Source organism: Prunus persica, chromosome G8 (genome assembly GCF_000346465.2).
Source record: "Prunus persica cultivar Lovell chromosome G8, Prunus_persica_NCBIv2, whole genome shotgun sequence".
NCBI classification, from domain to species: Eukaryota; Viridiplantae; Streptophyta; class Magnoliopsida; order Rosales; family Rosaceae; genus Prunus; species Prunus persica.
The window spans coordinates 1740918-1762522 of NC_034016.1; the positions used below are offsets into that span (position 1 = coordinate 1740918).

General features: G+C 38.1%; 3 protein-coding genes across 4 annotated transcripts; 1 reads left to right on the forward strand and 2 right to left on the reverse strand.

Moving 5' to 3' along the window:
- Nucleotides 2377–4205, forward strand: LOC18767537 (stearoyl-[acyl-carrier-protein] 9-desaturase 6, chloroplastic). The gene is made up of 2 exons (XM_007199249.2): nucleotides 2377–3085; nucleotides 3458–4205. Exons 1-2 carry the CDS (start codon nucleotides 2453–2455, stop codon nucleotides 4022–4024), a joined length of 1200 nt encoding a protein of 399 aa, XP_007199311.2. The 5' UTR covers nucleotides 2377–2452; the 3' UTR covers nucleotides 4025–4205.
- On the reverse strand, nucleotides 10695–11771 carry LOC18766195 (glyceraldehyde-3-phosphate dehydrogenase, testis-specific). Its single transcript, XM_007199500.2, has one exon. The coding sequence runs from the start codon at nucleotides 11689–11691 to the stop codon at nucleotides 10903–10905; it is 789 nt and encodes a 262-aa protein (XP_007199562.1). The 5' UTR covers nucleotides 11692–11771; the 3' UTR covers nucleotides 10695–10902.
- LOC18767053 (protein trichome berefringence-like 7) lies at nucleotides 13278–17394 on the reverse strand. 2 transcript variants are annotated; one of them, XM_020569927.1, is made up of 4 exons: nucleotides 17058–17394; nucleotides 16090–16941; nucleotides 14625–14783; nucleotides 13278–13954 (listed from the first exon to the last, which is right to left on the reverse strand). In XM_020569927.1, exons 2-4 carry the CDS (start codon nucleotides 16905–16907, stop codon nucleotides 13657–13659), a joined length of 1275 nt encoding a protein of 424 aa, XP_020425516.1. In that variant the 5' UTR covers nucleotides 16908–16941; nucleotides 17058–17394; the 3' UTR covers nucleotides 13278–13656. The 2 variants fall into 2 exon arrangements, with proteins under 2 accessions (XP_020425516.1, XP_007201098.2); XM_007201036.2 differs by having other exon boundaries at nucleotides 17155–17362.

Below are 21605 nucleotides of genomic sequence, written 5' to 3' on the forward strand. Positions count from 1 at the left end.
TGAAATTTGTGCGACTACAATGTATTTTGCGCGACGAAATTCTCTTCGTCGCGCAAAGTGTAAAATGTAGTAGTGTAAGTTAGTTTGCTTCCCTTTCATTTCATTGTATTTTAATGTTTTGTTTAAAAAATTAGTTGTAATTCATGTATTTTATTTTATTAGTTGTATTGATTTTCTTTTAGTGAATAAAGAAAACATTCTTTATTTTATCTGAAATTTGAAATCGAAAATCTTATCAGAAAATTTTATCCGATTATGAGATATGAATAGTATTGACACGTATGAATCCAAAAATCTTATCCGAAAATATTATCCAAATTAATTATTTAGGTAAAAAAAATTGTGAAAAAAATATTAAAAAATGAATAGTATTTGCCATGACAAATGGCAACTGCTGGAAACACACATTGCTTTTTGCAAGGGCAGCTACTATTCACGTGAATAGTAGCTGCCCTTCTCTCCCCCCCCTCCCTCCCTCCCCCCTTTGCCGTGGCAAAGGGGCAAACTGCTGGAAGTGCTCTAACAGAAATGAGATTGACCAAGAAAGAAGCAATTCGCAAAACATTGGTCGAAGTTTTTGGAGCAAAATTAAAATTGCCAATACTATTAATCGAAACCCATTCACCAATGGGCAAAGTCACTGGTGCCTAAGATATATTGCAAACTGATTTAGACAATGGAAGAGCAGTGATGTGGTCTGTCGCGCCACTATCAATAATCCATTCTTGCGAATGGTATGAAGGCACACTTGCTGCTGCATTAATCTGAGTTTCGGATGCATGGACCTTGCCAGCGTCAGCTGCGGAAGCTTTGCTGCACATGAACGCCAGGAGCTACTGGTATTGTTCATTAAACAAGGTCAGCGAAGCTGCCCCCTGAGAAGCATGGACATTGTTGGCTACGACACTTCCAATGTGGGACATTTTTCACTTGCTAGATATGTCAACTTTCCAATGTAGGATATTTTCCACTTCACATCCCAGACCCTTTTTTTCTTTTTCTTTTTTAATGTCAGAAGAAGGATCAAAGGAGATGAACTCGAGATTCTCATGTATTGAAAGTATTAATGAATGACCCTTACAATGATTGGAGATGTTGGTATGCACAATGTTTGAAAATAACGCAAAAAAAAAAAAAAAAAAAACCCCTCCAATCGAGAAGAACATGAAGAATTGAACTGTTTGATTATTGTTATTTAACTCAATTAATTCCAGAACAAATGATGTCCTCAAACTCGATGTCCATAAGGGAGGAGATGGTGGGGTGCTAGGGTTTGGGGAATAAGATGAGGATGAGTCTTTATTTTTAATTTTTTAATTTTCATACTGTTTTTAAGCAACTACTTAATACTATTATTTGATATTGTAAAAGGTTATACTTTTAATTTTTTGTGAAATTACAAATTTACTCTTAATCTAACGGAAAACTGGATGACATCTTTAAGAATCTTATGGTAGGTCGTTAATTCATCAAAAAAATTATTATAAAGACTAAATTAACAATATTCAAATAATTCAAGAAACAAAACGGGTGAAAACCCTATAAAGAATTTATAAGATACATACATCGCATCACCACACCTCATATATAACTTATAGGTCGTGTAATATACCCATCTTGCTTCTAATTCCAAAGCCTAATAAATCTGAAAATTCTAAATTAATTTTGAGCAATAATAATACCACTTATACAAAAAAAAACGTTAATGTTCCTTTATATGTGCAAAAGAAAAGAAAAGAAAACTGTACGAGATTGCATGCAAGTTCCAACAAAGTACGGACCACGTGGGCTTACTTTGTTTAACCCATAAAAAAAAAAAACATTAGTGAATGCTTTTTCCTTATAAAAAAAATCTGCTGAGCGACCAACGACAATATGCCAAGTAAAGTGAGATTTGGAAATTAATTTAGAATAATTAGGCAACTAGAATTTAAATTTCCCTGCTACCAAAGACCAGTAATGCGCCAGCTGTCAATTACTCCTTCAAACACGCCCCCCCAAACCAAACCACGTCACTCTTTGTTGGATTTGAACAGACCCACAGAAAAACCTGTCATCCATTTCTGCCCTTTCTGAAAACCACTGCTCCCTTGGTTTTACAAAACCCCACACATTTTCCCTAAACTCTTTACAATGACATTATTATCCTTTACCCAATTTCTTTCCATATTTTTTAAATAGATTTCTTTTCACAATTAGAAAAATAAAAAACAATTTTCATTTAACATTTTCGGTTCGAAGAGACGCATTTTTCTTTCTTTTCAACATTTTTTCCCGTTTCAAAAATGTGTGGCATCACAGTAATTATATCCAAGATTGAGGTCAGATACCTGATCCCAATTCTTATAAATGTAAGCCGCTCACTGTGTGACGAAGAGCGAGCACCTGAGTGAGGAAGAGCGAGCACCTACCTACATACCAGACGCAACCCAAAAGAACGATCTCTCGAGACATGCAGGGCTCCCTCTTCCTTGACACCAAAACTCTTGCATGGCCTTCACGCGGCCACACCCAAACCTCCTCCCACCACCTCCGCCGCCTCACTCCACCAAATTCCACCATCAAATTCCGACAACCACAACCAATCTCCGCCGTCGCCACCTCACCACCGCCATCTCTAACTAGACAAAAGACCCACTCTATGCCCCCTGAAAAAGTCGAGATCTTCAAATCGCTCGAGGGCTGGGCCTCCGAACACGTCCTCCCGTTTTTAAAGCCGGTGGACCAGTGTTGGCAGCCCAGTGCATTCCTGCCCGACCCAGCACTACCCAAAGGGGAGTTTCTGGATCGGGTTCAGGAGCTCCGCGATCGGACCAATGGGCTACCCGACGAGTACTTTGTTGTGCTCGTCGGGGACATGATCACGGAGGACGCATTGCCCACTTATCAGAGCATGATAAATGGGCTGGACGGAGTTAGGGACGAGACTGGAGCTAGCTCGAGTCCGTGGGCTCGATGGACTCGGGCCTGGACTGCTGAGGAGAATAGGCACGGGGATCTGCTCCGCACGTTTCTTTACTTGTCGGGTCGGGTGGATATGCTCATGATCGAGAAAACCGTACAGTATCTTATTGGAGCTGGCATGGTGAGTCCAATACATAAATATATTTTTTCCCTTATTTCGAATTAATTAGCTACATAAGATGTTTTTTATGTGATTGGAAGAAAAGCCCATTTTTCCTTAAATAAAAAGCACTTTTTGGATTAAAATAAGCGTTTTTGGCTTCTTTCCCATATATTTGTTTTTATTTTGGTTCTATTGTTTGATTTTAAATAATTAAAACAGATGCACTTTTTGCTGTTAAATGAGCCAATGCCAATTTCCTGTTTTTGGAAAAAAATTAATTAATTTTTATGTGTGGCATTATATTATAAAAATAACCACGTTTGTGTTTCATTAAGGAAAGCACGTTTTGGCTTTTTCAGAAAGTGCTTTTTTGCTTTTAATTTACTGCAGGAGCCAGGGACAGAGAATAATCCGTACTTGGGGTTCGTGTACACGTCGTTCCAAGAGCGAGCCACGTTCATATCACACGGCAACACGGCTCGGCTGGCTAAAGACGGCGGTGATCCAGTGCTCGCGCGCATGTGCGGAACCATTGCATCCGACGAGAGGCGCCACGAGATGGCATACTCTAAGATCGTTGAAAAGCTCCTCGAAGTGGACCCCACGGGAGCAATGGTGGCGATTGCTGATATGATGAGGAAAAAAATCACGATGCCGGCGCACCTTATGTACGATGGGGAAGACCCCAAGCTATTCGAGCACTTCGCCGCAGTGGCTCAGCGGCTGGGCGTGTACACGGCTGATGATTACGCGGACATCTTGGAGTTTCTGATCGGACGGTGGAGGTTGGAGAAGTTGGAGGGATTGACAGCAGAGGGTGCGCGTGCGCAGGAGTTCGTGTGTGGATTAGCGCCGAGGATAAGGAGGCTTCAGGAGCGAGCGGATGAAAGAGCACGGAAGATGGGCCCGCATGCAGTCAAGTTTAGCTGGATCTTTAATAAAGAAGTCGTGCTGTAATTAAGTAATTAAGAAGTTAATTAGTAGCAATGGGAATGTAATTAGGAACTTAAATCAAGACTATTTTGGTATGTAATTAGAGTACTTAATCAAAACTTTCCTCTTTTTTTGGTAGTTGAAAAGAATATGTCGTGTTTTTTTCCCCACCTGAGAGAACAATTTTCTTCATTGTTTGTTGCTTTCATCAATTTTCTTCATTTTGATTTATGCTGCGTTTGGATGAAGGAATTCTAATTTTCATAGAATTTGTAAATGACGGAATTTGTAATTACATCATTTTAAATTACGTCAATTCCAAATTTTCAGTGTTTGGATATCTTGTATATAGAATTTAGGAAATGACGAAAATTACAATTTCTCTTGTTTGGATAATCATAAAAGGAATTTTAAAACTGAAACTCGCAAAGGAGGCTTAAGAATAAAAAAGCATGCAATTGTTAGAACAAATGGAGAAACAAAGAGTTTGCCAAACGCATGGAGTTTCCTTTTCCATCGGTGAAATTCCGATATTTTTTCAAATCCCGTCTTTATTTCCTTTTGCCAAATACGCGGTTAAAGTTTTATGTTCGTTTGTTTATATGCAAATTAATATATGACTTGTTTGTTGGGTTGGGTTGCTGTAGATGTCAGAGCAATTCAACGAGGATTTGACTCTCTGGCAAAATCTCAACAAGACATTTTCAGAACCAAAAAAAAAAAAAAAAAACTAGACATTTCAATATTGCATTTGAGTTTACAGGAGGATGGCAAAAGGACGATGTCAACACAAAAACCATCAGAAATAAGTTTTTTTTAAATGTATCAAGATGTGATTTTTTTTTGCCGTCAATAAACATTCCAAGTTCTACAATTATGATAATGAGTTAGTCAATTATGATAATGAGTTAGTTGATAAAGTTCTACAATTATGATAATGAGTTAGTTGATAAAGTTCTACAATTATGATAATAAGTTAGTTGATAATGAGTTAGTTGATGTAATCTTGTCTTATAGATTTTGGCAAAAACAAAAGAAAAAAAAAACTCTTATCTTATATATAACTTAGTAATATTATTTATCCGGAATAAAATCAAATACTTTATAATATTATGAATAAACAGTCAGTACTATATGGAATAGATTAATATTATCCGACATAAATTAGTCAGTACAAGCCGACGTACCAAACGAGCCTATAAAATATAAATTAATGGTCCTATTTTTATAAATAAAAAAAATTTATTAAATAGTATAGCCAAACGTCTATACTCTGTTTTTCCTAAATTTTTTTAAAAAAAATAGTATAGCCGGACGGCTACACTCGGTTTCATAATTCTTTTTTTTTAAAAAATATTATAGCCGCCCATTTTTTATAATAAAAATAGTATGGCAGCGCGGCTATACGCCGTTTTTTACAATTTATAAATAGTCTAGCAGCACGGCTGTACTCAGTTTTTTTTTTTATATTTAAAAATAGTATAGCTGATGGCTTTACATGGTTTTTTTTAACTGGCTATACTAGGTTTTTTTCTTTTAAAAAAAAAATTAATATAGCTGTTCGGCTTAACTCGACTCTTTATTTTATTTTATTTAAAAGAAATAGTATAGCCGCGGCTATACTTGGTTTTTGCTCACAGCATCACCTAATTTCCATATTTAGTGTTGAGATTCATGACACCCAAACTTCTAAGTAGGTTAGCACAAGTGGATATCTCCAATCACTTACTTCAAGGGCATGGCTCAATTCTCGTCTTCAGCTTCTTGTAAGAGCAACCAGGAGAGGTACTCAAATTCCTGGCCCAATTGGGTCTGGTGGAGTCACCCTTTTTCTATAATGGGGTACTTCCTCTTACAGCCGCCCCTTGGCCTTGGGAATTGCTCATCAGCCTCTTCAAAATCCCCCTGCAATTCAAAGCAATAGTGTCCCACATATGAACTCATAATGTGGCACTGCCTGGAAAGATGCTTATCCCAAAATCCAACATGAGTTTATTGAATGATCTAAGAATAATACTCACATATGCATACACATGACGTCCAGTTGACGATTTAAGTGGTCCTTTCTTTTGAAGCTGGAACAACAATCATCCATCAAACAAACGTATGGCCACTGTAAAGAATAAGTTAAATTAATTCAGGAACCAATAGCCATAGTTTCAAAATACAAGTGAACAAGCATTCGATTCTAACTGAACAGTACGTGATTGATGCTTGCTTGCACCTGGTACTGGTCCATTCAAGTCAAACCCTCGTGCATTTTGGAGTTCTTTGTGTGGAATCCAATGCTCTACATTGTCCAACAGATATTTCTTTAAAATGTCGATTCCTGCGAAAGTTATAACTTCAATTGATGCAAATACTACAGAAACCTCATCCAAAAAGTAAAAAATAAGCTAAAAGGAATTCACGAACGAATAACCATATAATTTCAAAGTGCACATGATCAAGCATTCAAACCTCAAACTGAGCAGTACGTGATTGAGGTTCAGTTGATGGCCGCAGCGAATAAAGACTTTAAAAACTCAGCTTTTCTTTAAAGTCAGGGAAAAAAAAAAAAAGACCCGCCTAGGCCGATTTTTCGAACCCGCTCTCATGGGCTACAGCAGCGGCATTCCTCAGCTCTCACAGACTCGTACCGCTAAAGCTTTCCGAGCTTTCCCCAAGGCGCTTACGACGTCGTTCCCAATTCGTTCCAACCAGCAAGCTTTTCACAAAATTGTCACTTGGCGAACTGCATCAGTCTCAGCCTCCAATAATGTCTTCACTTGGGAAGACGTCGTTAGGATATCCAAACCGGTTCAGATCTCAGGGGCCATTCGGATTTTTTTTATTTTGTAAAAATAAATAGTATCGCCGTGCGGCTATACTCGGTTTTTAATTGTTTTAAAAATAGTATAGCCGCACGGCTGTACACGGCATTTTTAAAATTTTTAAATAAATAGTATAGCCGGGCGGCTAGACTCATTTGCCCTAATTTTTCAAATGCAATGGTATAGCCGAGCGGCTATACTCTGGTTTTCCCAATTTTTTAAATTACAAATCGTATAGCCGCCGGGCTATACTCGGTTTTTCCATTTAAAAAAAAAGAAATAGTATGGCCGCACGGCTATGTTTCAAAACTAGTATAGCCGACCGGCTATACTCGGTTTTTCCAATTTTTCTGAAAAAGCAATAGTATAGCTGCCCCGCTAGATTCGGTTTTTTATTTTTTTTTAAATGGAAATAGTATAGCCGCGCGGCTATACGAATTTTTAAATAGAAATAGTACACTTGACCCAAGATTAGACGGCTCTGGTGCACTTTAATGTCAACGTAATTGGTGAAACTACTTGACCTAAGAACTGGCTGGATTTTATGGTTGTAATCTGAGGCAACTGGAAGAGCAAGGGGTCCTTCCTTGCCTGATATTTAGTGGTCTACTTTAAGCATAACAAATGCAATTGGCAGGGATGTTTTGTTTTGCTATGATTTAAAACTTCCTGAGCCTAAGAATCAAGGTAAGACCGTTGGAGCTTAGCTTTTACCTATATTAGTTGTGAACTTTGCCTTCAGCTTCGTCATTTTTCACCTTTCATTTCATCCTAAACCATCTGCAATTTTCCCCTTATTGAACAAATGGAGAGGTGGAGAGCTTCAAGTTGATCCCGGTGACTCATGTTGCAAACATCATACGTTCAAGCCAAATTGCTCTCTTGTCATCATTGATTTCCTGAAACTACATTCTTCTGGCAATTTATAGGAAGGAGTCTTGAGCATATTAAGGAAGACGATCTTAGGGCGACGCAATATTCAGTTTTCATCACACCAGTTAACTGGATGTGGACAAGTACAGAATGATTACAAATGTTATTTTCAGAACAGGGGAGCTACTACAAAACAAAGCCTATCAAAAGGAATGCAACCACATGATGAAAGAAACGAAAAGGTAGAAACTCCAGACTCACTGTGGATAATTGATTGTCATTTTTCCCAAGTGCAGATGGAACTCTAGAGAAATACTTTTGTGTCAAGTAGAGTGAAAAGGGAGCACCCTTTCCAAGACCTTGAAGAGCTTCATTAGCCCACTCCACCACTGCAACACAACAATGAATCACCAAAATAACAACAAAACAAAAAGGCAAACCACGATAATTACAGTAGTCTCCCTATAAATTGTGGCTTTAGCTTCCACTTCCACCACCAACAAACTTCAGAGTTGAATTTAAAAAAACAAAGAAAAGTGAGGAGCAATGGATGCTAGTCTGTTCAAGGCTGTGGTTTTGATGAGCATGCTTGTAATAGCTCAAGCTGATATTAATCCCTCTTATACCAATGCGGTTCCAAATGGCAACACTATACAAATCATCTTAATCCTTGTGGTTTACGATGTGCGAGAAAATGCATGTTGAGCCCAATATGTCTTTGCATATGCATGATTAAATGCAAGTTAACTCCTTCAGATGTTGTATATAATTGTATACAAAATTGTGCCAACTCCATTGCCATCACAAGGATTATTGATCTACCTTTCTCTCTCTCTAGCTTTATCATGTTTGTTTTGAATTATATTTCGGTCATTGATATTCTTTGTATTTTGGTTTTATTTGCTTGATATTGTAGATAAGCACTATATGACAAGCATCGTGGATTCATGCTATGCGAACTACTCCAAGAATAATCATATTATAATTAAGGGATTGCCAATTGCTGCCTAGCTCGCTGCGTGCAGCATGAATGTCCTGCGCTCCAGAAAAATAAATGACAAATTATGCGTTGCATATGTAATAATTTTAATTTAAAATAATAATAAGATTGTACCAATTTATATTGCTTTGTGGACCTTATTTATTTCTTTGCAAATATATATGTATGTCATTTCTTTGCAAATATATATGTAACTTCTTTCTAAACTACAATATGTCATGGCATTCCTATTTAACTCACCAACCATCGATATCTATTTATCCACCTATAGGCTATAGCTCAAGCTGATATTGATATCTATTTAGTGTTTTTGAGAATATTTGCAATAGCTCAAGCTGATATTGATGACGTCCCTGATTTTTCCTATCACTTGCATATGGAAAGAGTACCTTTTAATATGTAATAATTTTAACTGAAAAGAAAACAAGAGTACTTTTGGATTATTCATGAGCTGATTTTTCCACTCCACTTTTGTCTATTTACACTTCATTTGTTGGAAATTAGACTTTTGCCAAGAGAAAAAAAAATCTAAAAACCACATATAGCGCACTGCTATACTATTTCTTTTTTAAAAAAATTTGGAAAAATCCGAGTATAGCCGTAAGGCTATTCTCAGTTTTTTCTATTTTTTATATATAGTATAGCCGTGCGGCTTTACTCGGTTTTTTATTTTTTATTTTTGATAAAGAAATCGTATAGCCGCGCGGCTGTACTCAGTTTTTAAATATTTAAGAAATAAATAAATAGTATAGTCGTCCGGCTTTGCCCGGCTCTGCATTTTTTTTTACAATAAATAGTATAGCCACGCGGCTATACCAAATTAGCAATTTCACATTTGATACTGTATTATACACGTACGTACCTATATTTCAATACTACATCCGTGTTTTGTACACGTCTTAAAGACTCGGTAAAATTCACTTTTTTTATAATAAAAAAACGTACAATACTCGTATTGAACAAATATGCATCAGGGAGCTGCTAACTTTTTATTTAGTAAAGTTTGGATTTTATACATCATGTATGCTCAGCACTAGTTGTATCTTCCGGAATATGATTTAATTATTTGTTTTCATTTCTTCATTGTTGGGGAGTTGCTGGTGTGAATCCCCTATCTTCCTTTCTGCTTTCCGAATCCTTGCCTTATCTCCTTTCTTGCCTTAAGCCTGGAGACCTGTTGGGCAAGTGAGGAGAGGCTGTGCTGTGCTAGGTTGGGAGAGTATTCCCCTTCCTTTGTATTTTGGACAATACAATGACACTATAGTAATCGAATAACAAAGAACCACAAAATCAGTGTAAGAAAGTAAGTTTAAGGCATTCTGCTGCCCCCTCCCCAATTTTATCCCACACTCTGTTCATTAGATTAATTTAGAATATCGCTGTGGTTAAAATTAATTAAAGAAAAAGAAAACCTTATTGTTTCTAATAAACTAATGACATGGACATGCATCCATCACACATAGTATATCAACTATTTTTATTTTTCGTTTGCAAATATGTTGTGATAGATTTTGTGTTTTTATTACAAAAACATGCATTTTTATTACAGAACACATACATCGTTACAATTTGAAGAAATATGTAATGCATACATCGGAGGGTCACATATTAACAAAGAGAGCATTAATTTTCGACCTAGTTTAGGTGATGAGTTAGCCCTCATTCATGCGTACGTGTGAAAGGGGACCCATAATATATGTAACAGTATCACTCATAGGAAATCAACAACATGAAAAACTTGATTTGAGAGGAGTTAACTCAAATTATAGTGCTGTAGCAAAAAATCAAGCAGGATCACAACTGGGATGGTAAGTTAGTTGTAAATCATACCAACATAAGCCGCTATCGGTCCATTCTTGAGATGCTATCTTAGCCTATATGTTATAATCCTTGAAAATACCTTCCTTATTTTTCAAATATTCTTCCACTTGGTTTGGTGTGCATGACAAGGAATTTCCCTCAAATCTTCCACATCACATATTTTGACCAAGATAGATAAAGGCGCATATTTTGGCACAAACAAACATTTAACTCTCCTTTCATTTCAATTAAGAACATTACACAACGCATTAGACATATGCAGAGAATTTTACTGATCCATCTTATTAGAAAAGAATTTATATATCACTTTTCAGTGATGAATCTTTATTAATTACATACAATTAATCTTGACTTCGTTCCAATACATGTGCACACAAGACTATGTGTGCAAGATGTCATTGGCCAATATCTGAACTCGTTGAAGGCTCATCTTTCGGTGCCACTACATTGGCAGCATGCAAACCTTTACCAACTCTCTCATTCTTCCTCACCACTTCGTCCATATGAACATCATCCTCAATTGTTAACACCACAGCTTTTGATCCATAGGGACCTCCTACTATGTCTTCCTTGACCTTTTTATGTTCATCGAAGTTAATGATCTCAGTTTCTGCTTGGACATCTGAGCTCTTTACTTTTCCATGCAAACCCTTGTGGCCAATTGTCTCATTCTTCCTTATCTCCTCGTCTATATGGACATCATCTTCAACTGATAATACCACAGCTTGTGGTCCATAGGGACCTTCTACAATTTTCTCCTTGATCTTCCTGTGTTTGTCAATATGAATGATGTCGGTTTCTTGGATTGTCTTCTTCTTTCTTCTCTTAATCCAACAAAGTAGAGCAAATGCAAGGAATGCAAGGAAGAAAACTGAACCCAATGAGATGAACACAATGATTATGACGGTGGGATTATTGTCCGGGGATGGTGAGGGTGGCAGTGGCGGTGGTGGAGGGCGAACATGAGGCGGAGGTGGACGGAATGGGTGGTGTGGTGGTGGTGGTGGGGTTGAGTGGCTTGGAGGCTTTGCAGCCGGGGGTGGTGGTGCTGGGGTTGAGTGACTTGGAGGCTTTGCCGCCGGGGCTGCTGCTGGTGGCGGGGTTGATTGGCTTGGAGCGGATGGAGGAGGTGGTGAGGGTGGAGGGAAATACGGGAAGTAGAACTTATTTGGATTGGCCGCCATCTTATAATATTGTGAAGTTTTGAATGTTTGAGATGATAAATGAGAATTGGATTGTTGTGGAGAAAGCGGTGGATAGAATGGCTATTTGTATAGCAAAGCGTTTATGCCAAAGAGTTCATATACAAAAAGTTAATAATATTTTGTGACTTGACTCTCATTCTAAGATTTGGGGAAGGGTTTGTTTGCATTGGAAAACACTTCTCAAAGTCCATTGGTTTCTTCTTTGACGATTATTTTAATTCCTTTAACAACATGAATGAGTTCGTATATATGTTTTATTGTGATAGGATATACAATAACACGTGTTTTAAATTAAAACATTGCAACATCAAGGACAAATCTTGTTCCGGTGTACGGGTATTTTTTATAATTTTCAACTTTACTTGTACGTTTTTTCTCTTTCATATGTGTTTCTTTATTCAAGTGTGATATTGAAAAAGAAGCATACGAATCGCCATGTACAATCACACTGACAAGGATTTCTAGCTGGTATTCCAAATATTTTCTTATACTCAATTTAATACTTAATGCTCGTTTGGGAGTGATTCTGGATAGGTTAGAATCACTTATGCAGAGAACCACCTCCTTTGTGTTTCTCTATATAATCACTTTTAAGTCATTTTAGTAGAAGTACTTCCCATGTGCTTCTCCATAAAATCACTTAAAACTACTTAAAGTAATTATTTGGAAAAATAATTCTCTATAGAAGTTCTTTTTAGCTTATCCAAAACAAGCTCTTAGACTTGACTTGACTACTTTGTTTGGTTTACAAATTTGAATATTTATTTTCGTTAAAGATGGAAGATGGGAAGAGAGAGACTGGAAGACCATTACCATACGCTAACATGACTAATTAATAGACCTCATGATGATATGGTAAGTCAGTTTGTGTATTACTTGGATTAGTGGCAAGCAGATATCTCTCTCTATATGCGTCAATTCATATTTGACGTCTTACAATTTAGGCCCTATTATTGTCGTGTGGCCATTTTCTTTGCTCAATTAATACTCTTATTCTTATATATGAAAGTTACTTTCTGACCAATCATAAGTCATCATGGCATGATCGCTACCTCTTAACTTTACAATTTTATTTTTCATTTATTTAATTGTACGTATTCTGATATAAGAAGGGGGAATCAAACTTAAAACCTCTTGAGTAGGGATAATACTCTTAACCACTTGAGCTACCTCGTACAGATAGCATCACAGCTGCTGCGGGGCAGTTCAACTCAAGTTCCTTTCTTTCATCCAGAATAATGCACCACTTTCTGCCTATCCCCAGTAACCATAAAGAGAGTTAAAACATGCTCTACTATTTGACTATTCCGCTTAATTATCAAGAGCGCAAAAAATCAAATAAAATGTTTAACAGGTCCCTTAATTGCTAAGCAGCATCATGTTGAAGTTCAGTTTAAAGTTCAAAACATGCTGCGTTCTTTCCCTTGGGGCTTGGTACAACTGCAAATACATTGCTGGCACAGCAACAATTTAAATGGAACAAGAAAGCTGATCTACCGAGGGAACGGCTAGCAGACTGATTTAGAAGTCTCTGCGACTTGCCTTAATCACCACACGGGATTTAATTTTCGGCTGATGCATAGAAACATGTATTTCAATTTAAAGTAATGCTTTTACAAATGGACTGTATAAGAACTTGTTTTCATACAAATTACAACTTCTAATCCTAACTACACACTACACCTCGTGAACAATTATATTACAGCAAAGCAGCTTCATCTCAAGTTCCATTAGACTTGAACTCTGGTTCTTACACCAACTGCCAGTGGAGAAACAATTGTACAACAAATGATAAATGTGTAGACGAATTTTCTGAACGGTCAAGTTCAGATTATGAAGCCAGGATATCTCTTTTTCCTTCATGCATTTTCTGAAAAACAGGGTGAAAGTAGAGGTACTCGTTGATGCAAGCAGCAAAAAAGGAAGCATAATCGCAAAAAACCGTCATTGAAGGGAAACATCATTCCCGGGTAGCAGATATGACAAGAGAATTTCATTCCACATATCAGGTACACCAGGTAGGCACCAATGGCTACAATCAGGCACTGATGGATTATCGCTCCAAGTACCCACATGGCCATCACTTCGGAATGCTACCATAGGTGTAACATGCAGAACAGTTACAGGGACGGTCATTTTCCTCACAATCTTGATAATGATGTTTGAAATTGAGCTTTGGTCCCTTCCCTTAGGGCTTGACAAAGGATGTCGAGTTACTTTGCATGAATTATGGTTACGGCCACTGGTACATATAAGAATCACTAGCAGTCAAGTTTTGCACGAGTATGTTTGTATTCAGGAACAACAATGAAAATTAAACATATACCTCAATTTACAAGATTTAGCTTCCATAAAGCAGAAAATAGGACAAATTTATAGATAACAGGTTAGATTGCTTCAAATCAGCGAATAACAGTGTATTTACACGATTAACCATTGACTAGAGTAATTTGAGGCCATAAAGACTTGGAAATTCTTGTTGATCCCAGACTAACCCAAAATAAATCAGAAAGAACAAAATAATCCAAGCAACTATTTACTTGTCTGCTTAGTCTTTCTAAGTTCCCTGAGGATTTTCAGAAAAACTGTAATTTTATGATATAGAACCCCATTAGAAAACAACCAAAGAGGAGCAACATGGACGGAGATGTTATATTCAGAAGGCTAAATAAATAACAAAGAAACATGGAAGATAAAAAGCGCATAAAGGTGTAGAATGCGCTAATGGGATCAAAAGCGCGCAAAAGAAAAAAATAATATTCATGATAACACAAGTGTAAACCAACTACAAGTCAAATAAATTGCCAACGACAGTATAGTCGTTAGAACTAGATGCAATCAAAGTCCAGCAGCCTTAAGAAGCTAAAACCAGAAAGTTGGCAGCAAGTATCATAACTAACTTCATAACGCACCTCCAATGGGATGTCTCAAAACTCCTGAAAAATACACTTGTTCTGTTTGTATTGATCATTGTCTCAGCCCAAGATGACCAAGTGTTTAAAGCTGTCTTGAAGGCAGTGGTGATTGGCATTCCAAGCTTCAGTGATTTACCCTCTTGAAAATAGCAGCCCCTGTCTGGAGAAATGTTAGACTTGCTTTGTTTTCTATATTTTATTTTTTGGTCTCTGTGTGTATCTGTTGGAGTATTTGTTGAAACAAAAGTGCTACAAGCATTCTCAAATGTATTTTGGGAATCTCTTCATAACAAAAGCTAAATCTGAACAAACTTATGGAAATCTGATTGAGACCCAATGGTATGTTGAAAAAACATAATCATTCATACCAAAAAATAAAAATAAAAAAAATAATTGGAGGTGCATATAAACTAACAGAAAATAACAACAGAAAACTACCCAACTTGCAAGTACATATGCATTCGCTCAGACAATCCTGAATACATGAGTAGGTGAGGGAGAGGGAGGGAGAGAGACCCGCCAACATAGCACTAAGAAGTTGAGTATGGAAAATAGCAAATAGGGTCTGAAGTACAATGTTAAAATAACCTTCATTTATGCATTTCTTTCCAGCATTTATCTCCAAATATGTCTTTGACTTATAATTCAGAGCACCACCCCTTAGCTGTTGAAATTTTTTCAATTTCTTTTTTGCCTTTACTTGTAAATGAAATTTACTAGCTCATTTACAAGTATTATACAAAGCATATACATCATCTACAATAAATACAAGAATCATAACAGCTATAGAATTTGCATCACCAACAAACTTCAACCAAGACTTTGGCCACACCAGTACTAAGGGAAATTCTACCTCTCCTGGCAAAGTTAACCTTCTTAAAGGGCACTAACATGCAGAAGGCCTTCAAATCTTTTTATTAATAATAACTAACATGCATGGGCCTTAAAAACATCCTCTCTTTTAGGAAACGATGAATATGTTGGACTCCACTGCATGCACTAATCAACATCTATACCAAGAAACGTGGAGTATGAATGCTTGATGCACAACCAGTTAACAGCGCAGATTCTCGGAACTGAACGTTGGAGGGGTGAGGGATTAAAGATGAATGTACCAAAAATATATAACCTAAAGGTAGACTAAGTAAAAAACCCTCTCTCTTAGGTAAGATAAAAAGTTGAAATCCAGTACATGCATTACATTTTGTGCATTTATCAACATCTATACCAAAAAGCATGGAGCATGAAAGCATGATGCACAAGCAGTTAAAGTGAAGATTATGGAACTGAATGTAGGGGAATTTGAAGAGAAATGAATCACATAAATATAGAATCATAAACCAACTTTGTACACTTTGTTAACATAAAAAAGCATCCTACAAAAATAACTGAAAAGTAGACTAATACACACACCAAATACAGGATTTATGAAAGACAATGATCAGGAGACTAGGTAACTCACATTTCAAAAAGTTTACTTGGTGTCCACCAGTGCCCTGAATTGAAAACCAAAATATCAGAATCAATCCATTCTTTGCTAATTTCATCCAATTTGTCAACTCTGAGCGTTGACTTAACCCTCTTTGGTGCTCGGTTTGGAGCTGAAGCCGGCTGCACTAGGAAAACTGACCGATAAAAGTCAATTCTGAGATCAAACGAACTAAACCGAACGGCTAAAAATCTAATCCGCTTAGTGATTTTATTCCCATTCACTTCATAAACACTCGTCTTATCCTCCACCCCTGTCATGAGTAAACATATCAAAGATTCCCACTGTGTTCTACCTAAAGAGTCACCAACAAAAACAATCCGTTTCCCACGAAGTGTTTCAAGAACTGCACGCACATCAAACCTAGGAATATCACAATTCTTTGGCTTCCACCTCCATTTAGCATAACCCTTATCTTTCCGCCCATTAGCCAAGCAATTAAATCCAATTTCTGCAAATGGACATTGTGAGGCATTGTACAAAGGGTAACTTTCATCTGGAATCCATCTTCCTTCAAAAACATTACATTTTTCAACAGAAGTAGTGGAATTAGAAATTCCATAGCTATGAACCACTGGGGGAACCCTGGGAAACAAATACAAAAATGCACATGACATGGCAACAACAAAGGACACCAATGAGCCAATTGCAACTAGTCCATTGATTGTTTGAAAACCCCAGATTTTACCATGACCCCTCATCATCTCATTACCAAAATTCAAAACCCTTTTGTAGAAAATCCTGAATTGAACAAACAAGTCCAAATTAACGTTTCTCACTATCTCCATCATTTACAAAACAAACCCAGATGAAGAAGAATCCCAGCTGAAATCATATATGAGACATAAAAGATTAGGCAACCCAGAAGAAACAAATTTATGTATTAATAAACCATCAATAAAGTATGAAAATTGAGCCAAGACTTGGAACTGCCTACTAACCAATACATGATCAGCTACATCACAAACCAAGAACAAAAATTGGTAACTTGAAGAGAGCCGAAAACAAGCAAACGAGCAAAGTAAACAGCAAGCTTACAGATTCACCAACTGGGTTTTGCGAGAAAGCACTTGGTTGTGGTTTTGACTGGTTCTGCCAGAAGAGAAGAGAAGAGAAGTTGGTTGGTGGAGGAGCAAATGGGAAATAAAGGTGAAGGACGATGGCATTTTTGGTTAACTTAGAACCTGGTTCAGGTTGGTCTGAGTGAACATGACCTCTCAACCGAAATGTTCAAATGTTGAAAATTGTTCTGTTATTTTTAAAGTGACTCTTGTCGGTGGGTTCTTAACCAAAAAACAGTGCTCAGTGGGCTTGAACACGTGGGATAACTCCATTGGGTGCGCTGGGCCGGACTCGTGAGCGCTCTCGTCTTTTGTACTGTACTTGACGGATACCTTGTCTTTGTTCCGTTTATTTTATTTACAAGCAAATGATAAATAATTTATTTTAAAAAAAATACTATTTCTTTCTAGCAACTGTGGATTTTAAGGTCCGTCGAATTTCTAATTTTACTATTTATTTGAGGTTGTTTCATTAATAAATAAATAAATTGATTTCACAACTTACCCCATTAAATCATCTATGTATAAAAATAATAATTTTATTCATCAAAAAACAACTGAATCATAGCATTAGAGAACATAAATCCACAAAAGATTCTAACATCAAGAGGAAAACTACTACTGATAAAAATTAAAATAACGAGGTTCTAAGTTCAAGTCCTTTATTCCTCATTGATAAAAAAATAATAATAATAAAATAAAATGTCTGAAAGCATGAAGAGAGAAACTAAATAAAAAAGACTGGGGAGGGATATATTTTTTTTTGGGAGTGTCAAAGACAAGTCAGGGAATTAACCCTCTTGTGATTCCTTTCTGCTTCTTTTTTCTTTTCTAATTGTGTTCTAGTCACTATTATTTTGTTAAGCTCTCTTCCGAATTTCTAATCATAGTAGACTCAATATGCTCCCATTTGGCCTCTAGTGACTCCCCACCTGATGTGGAAGAAATAAAAGAACCATTTGTATAAAACCAGTCAACCCGTTTTCGTTGTTTGCGAGAAGGAATGAAGGATGAATTCCTAACAATATAGGTAAGAAGTCCTAATTACGGCAGGATTATCCAAAAAGGAGTAAATACAACCTTGAGTAAAAAAGGATACTAAAATTACCTGATCGGAGAGGGAAAGATCTCTGTATAAACCCCACAACTCAAGGTCAGTCTCATAACTTGTTGTAGAAATTAAAGGAAAAAGAAACACAGTGTTTACGTGGTTCAGCTTAGTTTGCCTTCATTTCGTGAACCAAATAGGGTCAGGCAACAATTTTCCATTTTTGGACTTACTAAACATAAAAAAGTAATTGATTTTTTATTCCCAAATCTCATTTTCCATAAACCAAACGGGATCTTTGTTCATCATAAACAGAAAATTAGCTTCTCTGGTACATAAAGTGCACTCATACAATAGCCAACTGAAAACAATTAATGCACACATCAGGTAACCAAGCTACGCTCATAAAGAGCAGTCTAACAGCCAACTGCCAACCAACTCCACTGAGCCAACATAATAATAAATGAAGGAAATAACTCTGCACATAGTCCAATACTTGCAAAGCTTTCCTCTTGAGATTTTTGAAACTTCAAATTAAACTCTCTCTTAATTTTTGTTGCTCGATTAAGCCTTGTGCATTGTCTTTTCTTCAATCACCCATGGAGAAAACACGATCATCCCTCTTCATTCTCCCACTAACGAAAGTCTTATCACTATTCTTAGTATTGATGGAGGTGAAATGAGAGGGATTATTACAGAGTTATACTCAAATTCCTAGAGTTTGAGCTTCAGGTGAAAAGATCAAAACTAGAAATCTATACATGTTTAGCGGAATTATTAATTATGAGCAATATATAATACGAAACTTTATTCACCAGACAATGTTTCATTCATTAAAATATAGGGTTATTTGTAGCAACCCAATATCTAATTGAGTGACCTTCGTAGGGACTAATGGTGCAATATAACACTTAATTGAGTGACCTCTGTAACTATTTTTTAAAGTTGAGTGACCAAAATGTAACTCTGAGTATAGTTGAGGGACCATTGCTACAAATAACCATTTTTATTTTTTTTTTGTTATTTCATTTTATAAATATTTGGAATGAATTTCTAAGTTTACCCATGGATTTAACGGAAAAATAGACAAACTTGACGAAAGGGACTAGTAATGCAACACCATACATAATTGGAGGAACTCTGCAGCTATTTTTGGAGTTGAGTGACCAAAATGTAACTACGGGTATAGTCCAGGGACCATTGCTACAAAAAACCCTAAAATATATTAGACCAATATGCATTTTTGTTAGCCGATACCATGTTATTTGAACTTATAAGATATAATAGTGACATGTGTAACACAAGGTTCATATGTTATGGAGCGTATAATATAGATAAATAAATACGCGTATTACAATAGTGCTATACCTAGTTAGCATATTTGCTCCACTTCTCACAATTTGATGTTGGTGTGTTTCTCATGCTTTTTTTTAAATATACATAAAAATAAATCTAATACAACTAATTTTTGCCTTACTTGTTGGCTATATGCTAAAGCTGTGTGGTAAGAATGCAAGGCTCTCATATTATTTTCATGTAGTTATATGGATGAGCACATGTGGCCTAGGCTGCCATGCTTACTACCCCATATGAAAATAATCATCCCCTGTGTTTACACCATAATGAACCGAGCAGACCCAGCACCAAAGTGACTAGCACCAAGGCAGCTACGCCTTCTCCTGTGCCGAAGGAAGACACACTTCCGAGGTGCCAGACACCTACCGAAGCTCCCAGCTGCCAAACCTAATATCCAGGACACGTGTCGCCACCACAACGGCTTGCACAAAGTCCCACATTGGAACTTTGTGCAAAACTCCTACTTTCACCTCCCTATAAATAGGGAACAGTACCCAGGTAAAAAGGACGACTATTCTCCCACTTTTACTGTTACTCTGCCAGAATTACTACTTGTAACTGACTTAGGCATCGGAGAGCCTTCGGCCGGCACCACACCGGTGTCCGAAGCTTAACGACTGCTTCTCTCACCTTGTCTTTTGCAGGTTTCCCATCGACCTATATTTCACCAAGGGCCTCAGCCCTCTCCCCTGTTGAAGACCCCGCATACCTAATCACTAAGTTGGACTCAATATTGGCCGGGCCATTTTGAGCATCAACAGTTTGGCGTCGTCTGTGGGAAACCGACACTTGAATCCCCGCATTCTCTATCAGCCCAGCTGGCTCCTTCACCCCTCAGGCCCCGTCACCTCTTCTTCACCCCACATTCTGCTATGCCGACCGAGGATAGCCGCGATACCCAACATCATACCCCCCGCGATGGTACTTCTAGAAGGAAATCTTCGGAAGATGCCACTCTCCAGGCAGAAATGGAGCGCCTCCGCGACAGTGTCACTAAAATGTCGAAAAAATACGAGCACCTTCATTGCAAGAACGTTGAGCTAGAACATGACTACCGTGTTTTAAAGCGGAACTGGGAAAGGACTCACACCTAGGATGCCCAGCAAGACCTCACCCAGAACGTTGGGCTTACTCAGCCGAACCAGCCAGTACATTCCAGCCACAGTGCCTTGGCCCAAGCTAGGCTCCGCAAGGGTAAAGACCACCTTCATCCGGAGATAACCCAGTCACGACCCCTTTGCGTTCCCCCACCGAGGGACCGGCCCCATGAACCAGTCAGGATCTACCAAGATTGCAGGGATCGCCTCTCGGACCGTCAGCCAAGGCCGATCTCTATCCCTGTCAACCTCGAAGACCCACGGGTGACACACCTGGGCCCCTCGCCAGCCCCCGTCCGCATACCCGACGAGGAAGGTGTTGGGGACTCGGATACTTGGGAATTTTATAATTCAGAGACCTGGCCAAATTACCACACCGGGGCGCTGGAAAATTGGGAACAATCCCAGTCCCTGTCTGCCCCGCCCCCAGGCCTTTGGCACCTGAAACTCTTCCTCATGCCGATCCGGCCATGAGGCTTCTCTTCGAAAAGGTCCGGCCCCTGGAAAGCGAACAACATCGCAGCCATCAACCCCTCTGGGTAAAACCACGACCCGGGCCCTTTACCGAACGCATCCTCCACTACCACCAGGAGAAAGATATCCAGCCACTCCGCATCGCTTTCTACACTGGCACGGAGGACCCTCTCACCCATATCCACTCCTTCCAGTATGCCCTTGGGTGCAAAGGCCTCACTGATGAAGGCATGTGCCTCCTTTTCCCTTCCACCCTCAGCGGCGCGGCCCTGAATTGGTTCTACAGGCTCCACCCCCGCACCCCCGCACCATCAACTCCTTCGATAGTCTCAAGCAGACCTCCAACAACTCCATCAAACATTATGTCCGCTCCACCTATGCGCACCAGGTCTTCAGCACCGAGCAGGGACGCTTGCCAAAGACCCACAGGACTGGCTGGGCCCCTATTACCTT

Bases quoted from the DNA above. Each gene is read 5' to 3' on its own strand.
- LOC18767537 (XM_007199249.2), top strand. From the start codon at position 2,453: ATGCAGGGCTCCCTCTTCCTTGACACCAAAACTCTTGCATGGCCTTCA. The intron at 3,086-3,457 runs GTGAGTCCAATA...AATTTACTGCAG, and splicing joins ATCTTATTGGAGCTGGCATG to GAGCCAGGGACAGAGAATAA.
- LOC18766195 (XM_007199500.2), bottom strand. From the start codon at position 11,691: ATGGCGGCCAATCCAAATAAGTTCTACTTCCCGTATTTCCCTCCACCC.
- LOC18767053 (XM_020569927.1), bottom strand. From the start codon at position 16,907: ATGATGGAGATAGTGAGAAACGTTAATTTGGACTTGTTTGTTCAATTC. The intron at 14,784-16,089 runs GTGAGTTACCTA...TTCTCCAGACAG, and splicing joins CCAAGTAAACTTTTTGAAAT to GGGCTGCTATTTTCAAGAGG. The intron at 13,955-14,624 runs GTGCGTTATGAA...TATATGTACCAG, and splicing joins TTTGAGACATCCCATTGGAG to TGGCCGTAACCATAATTCAT.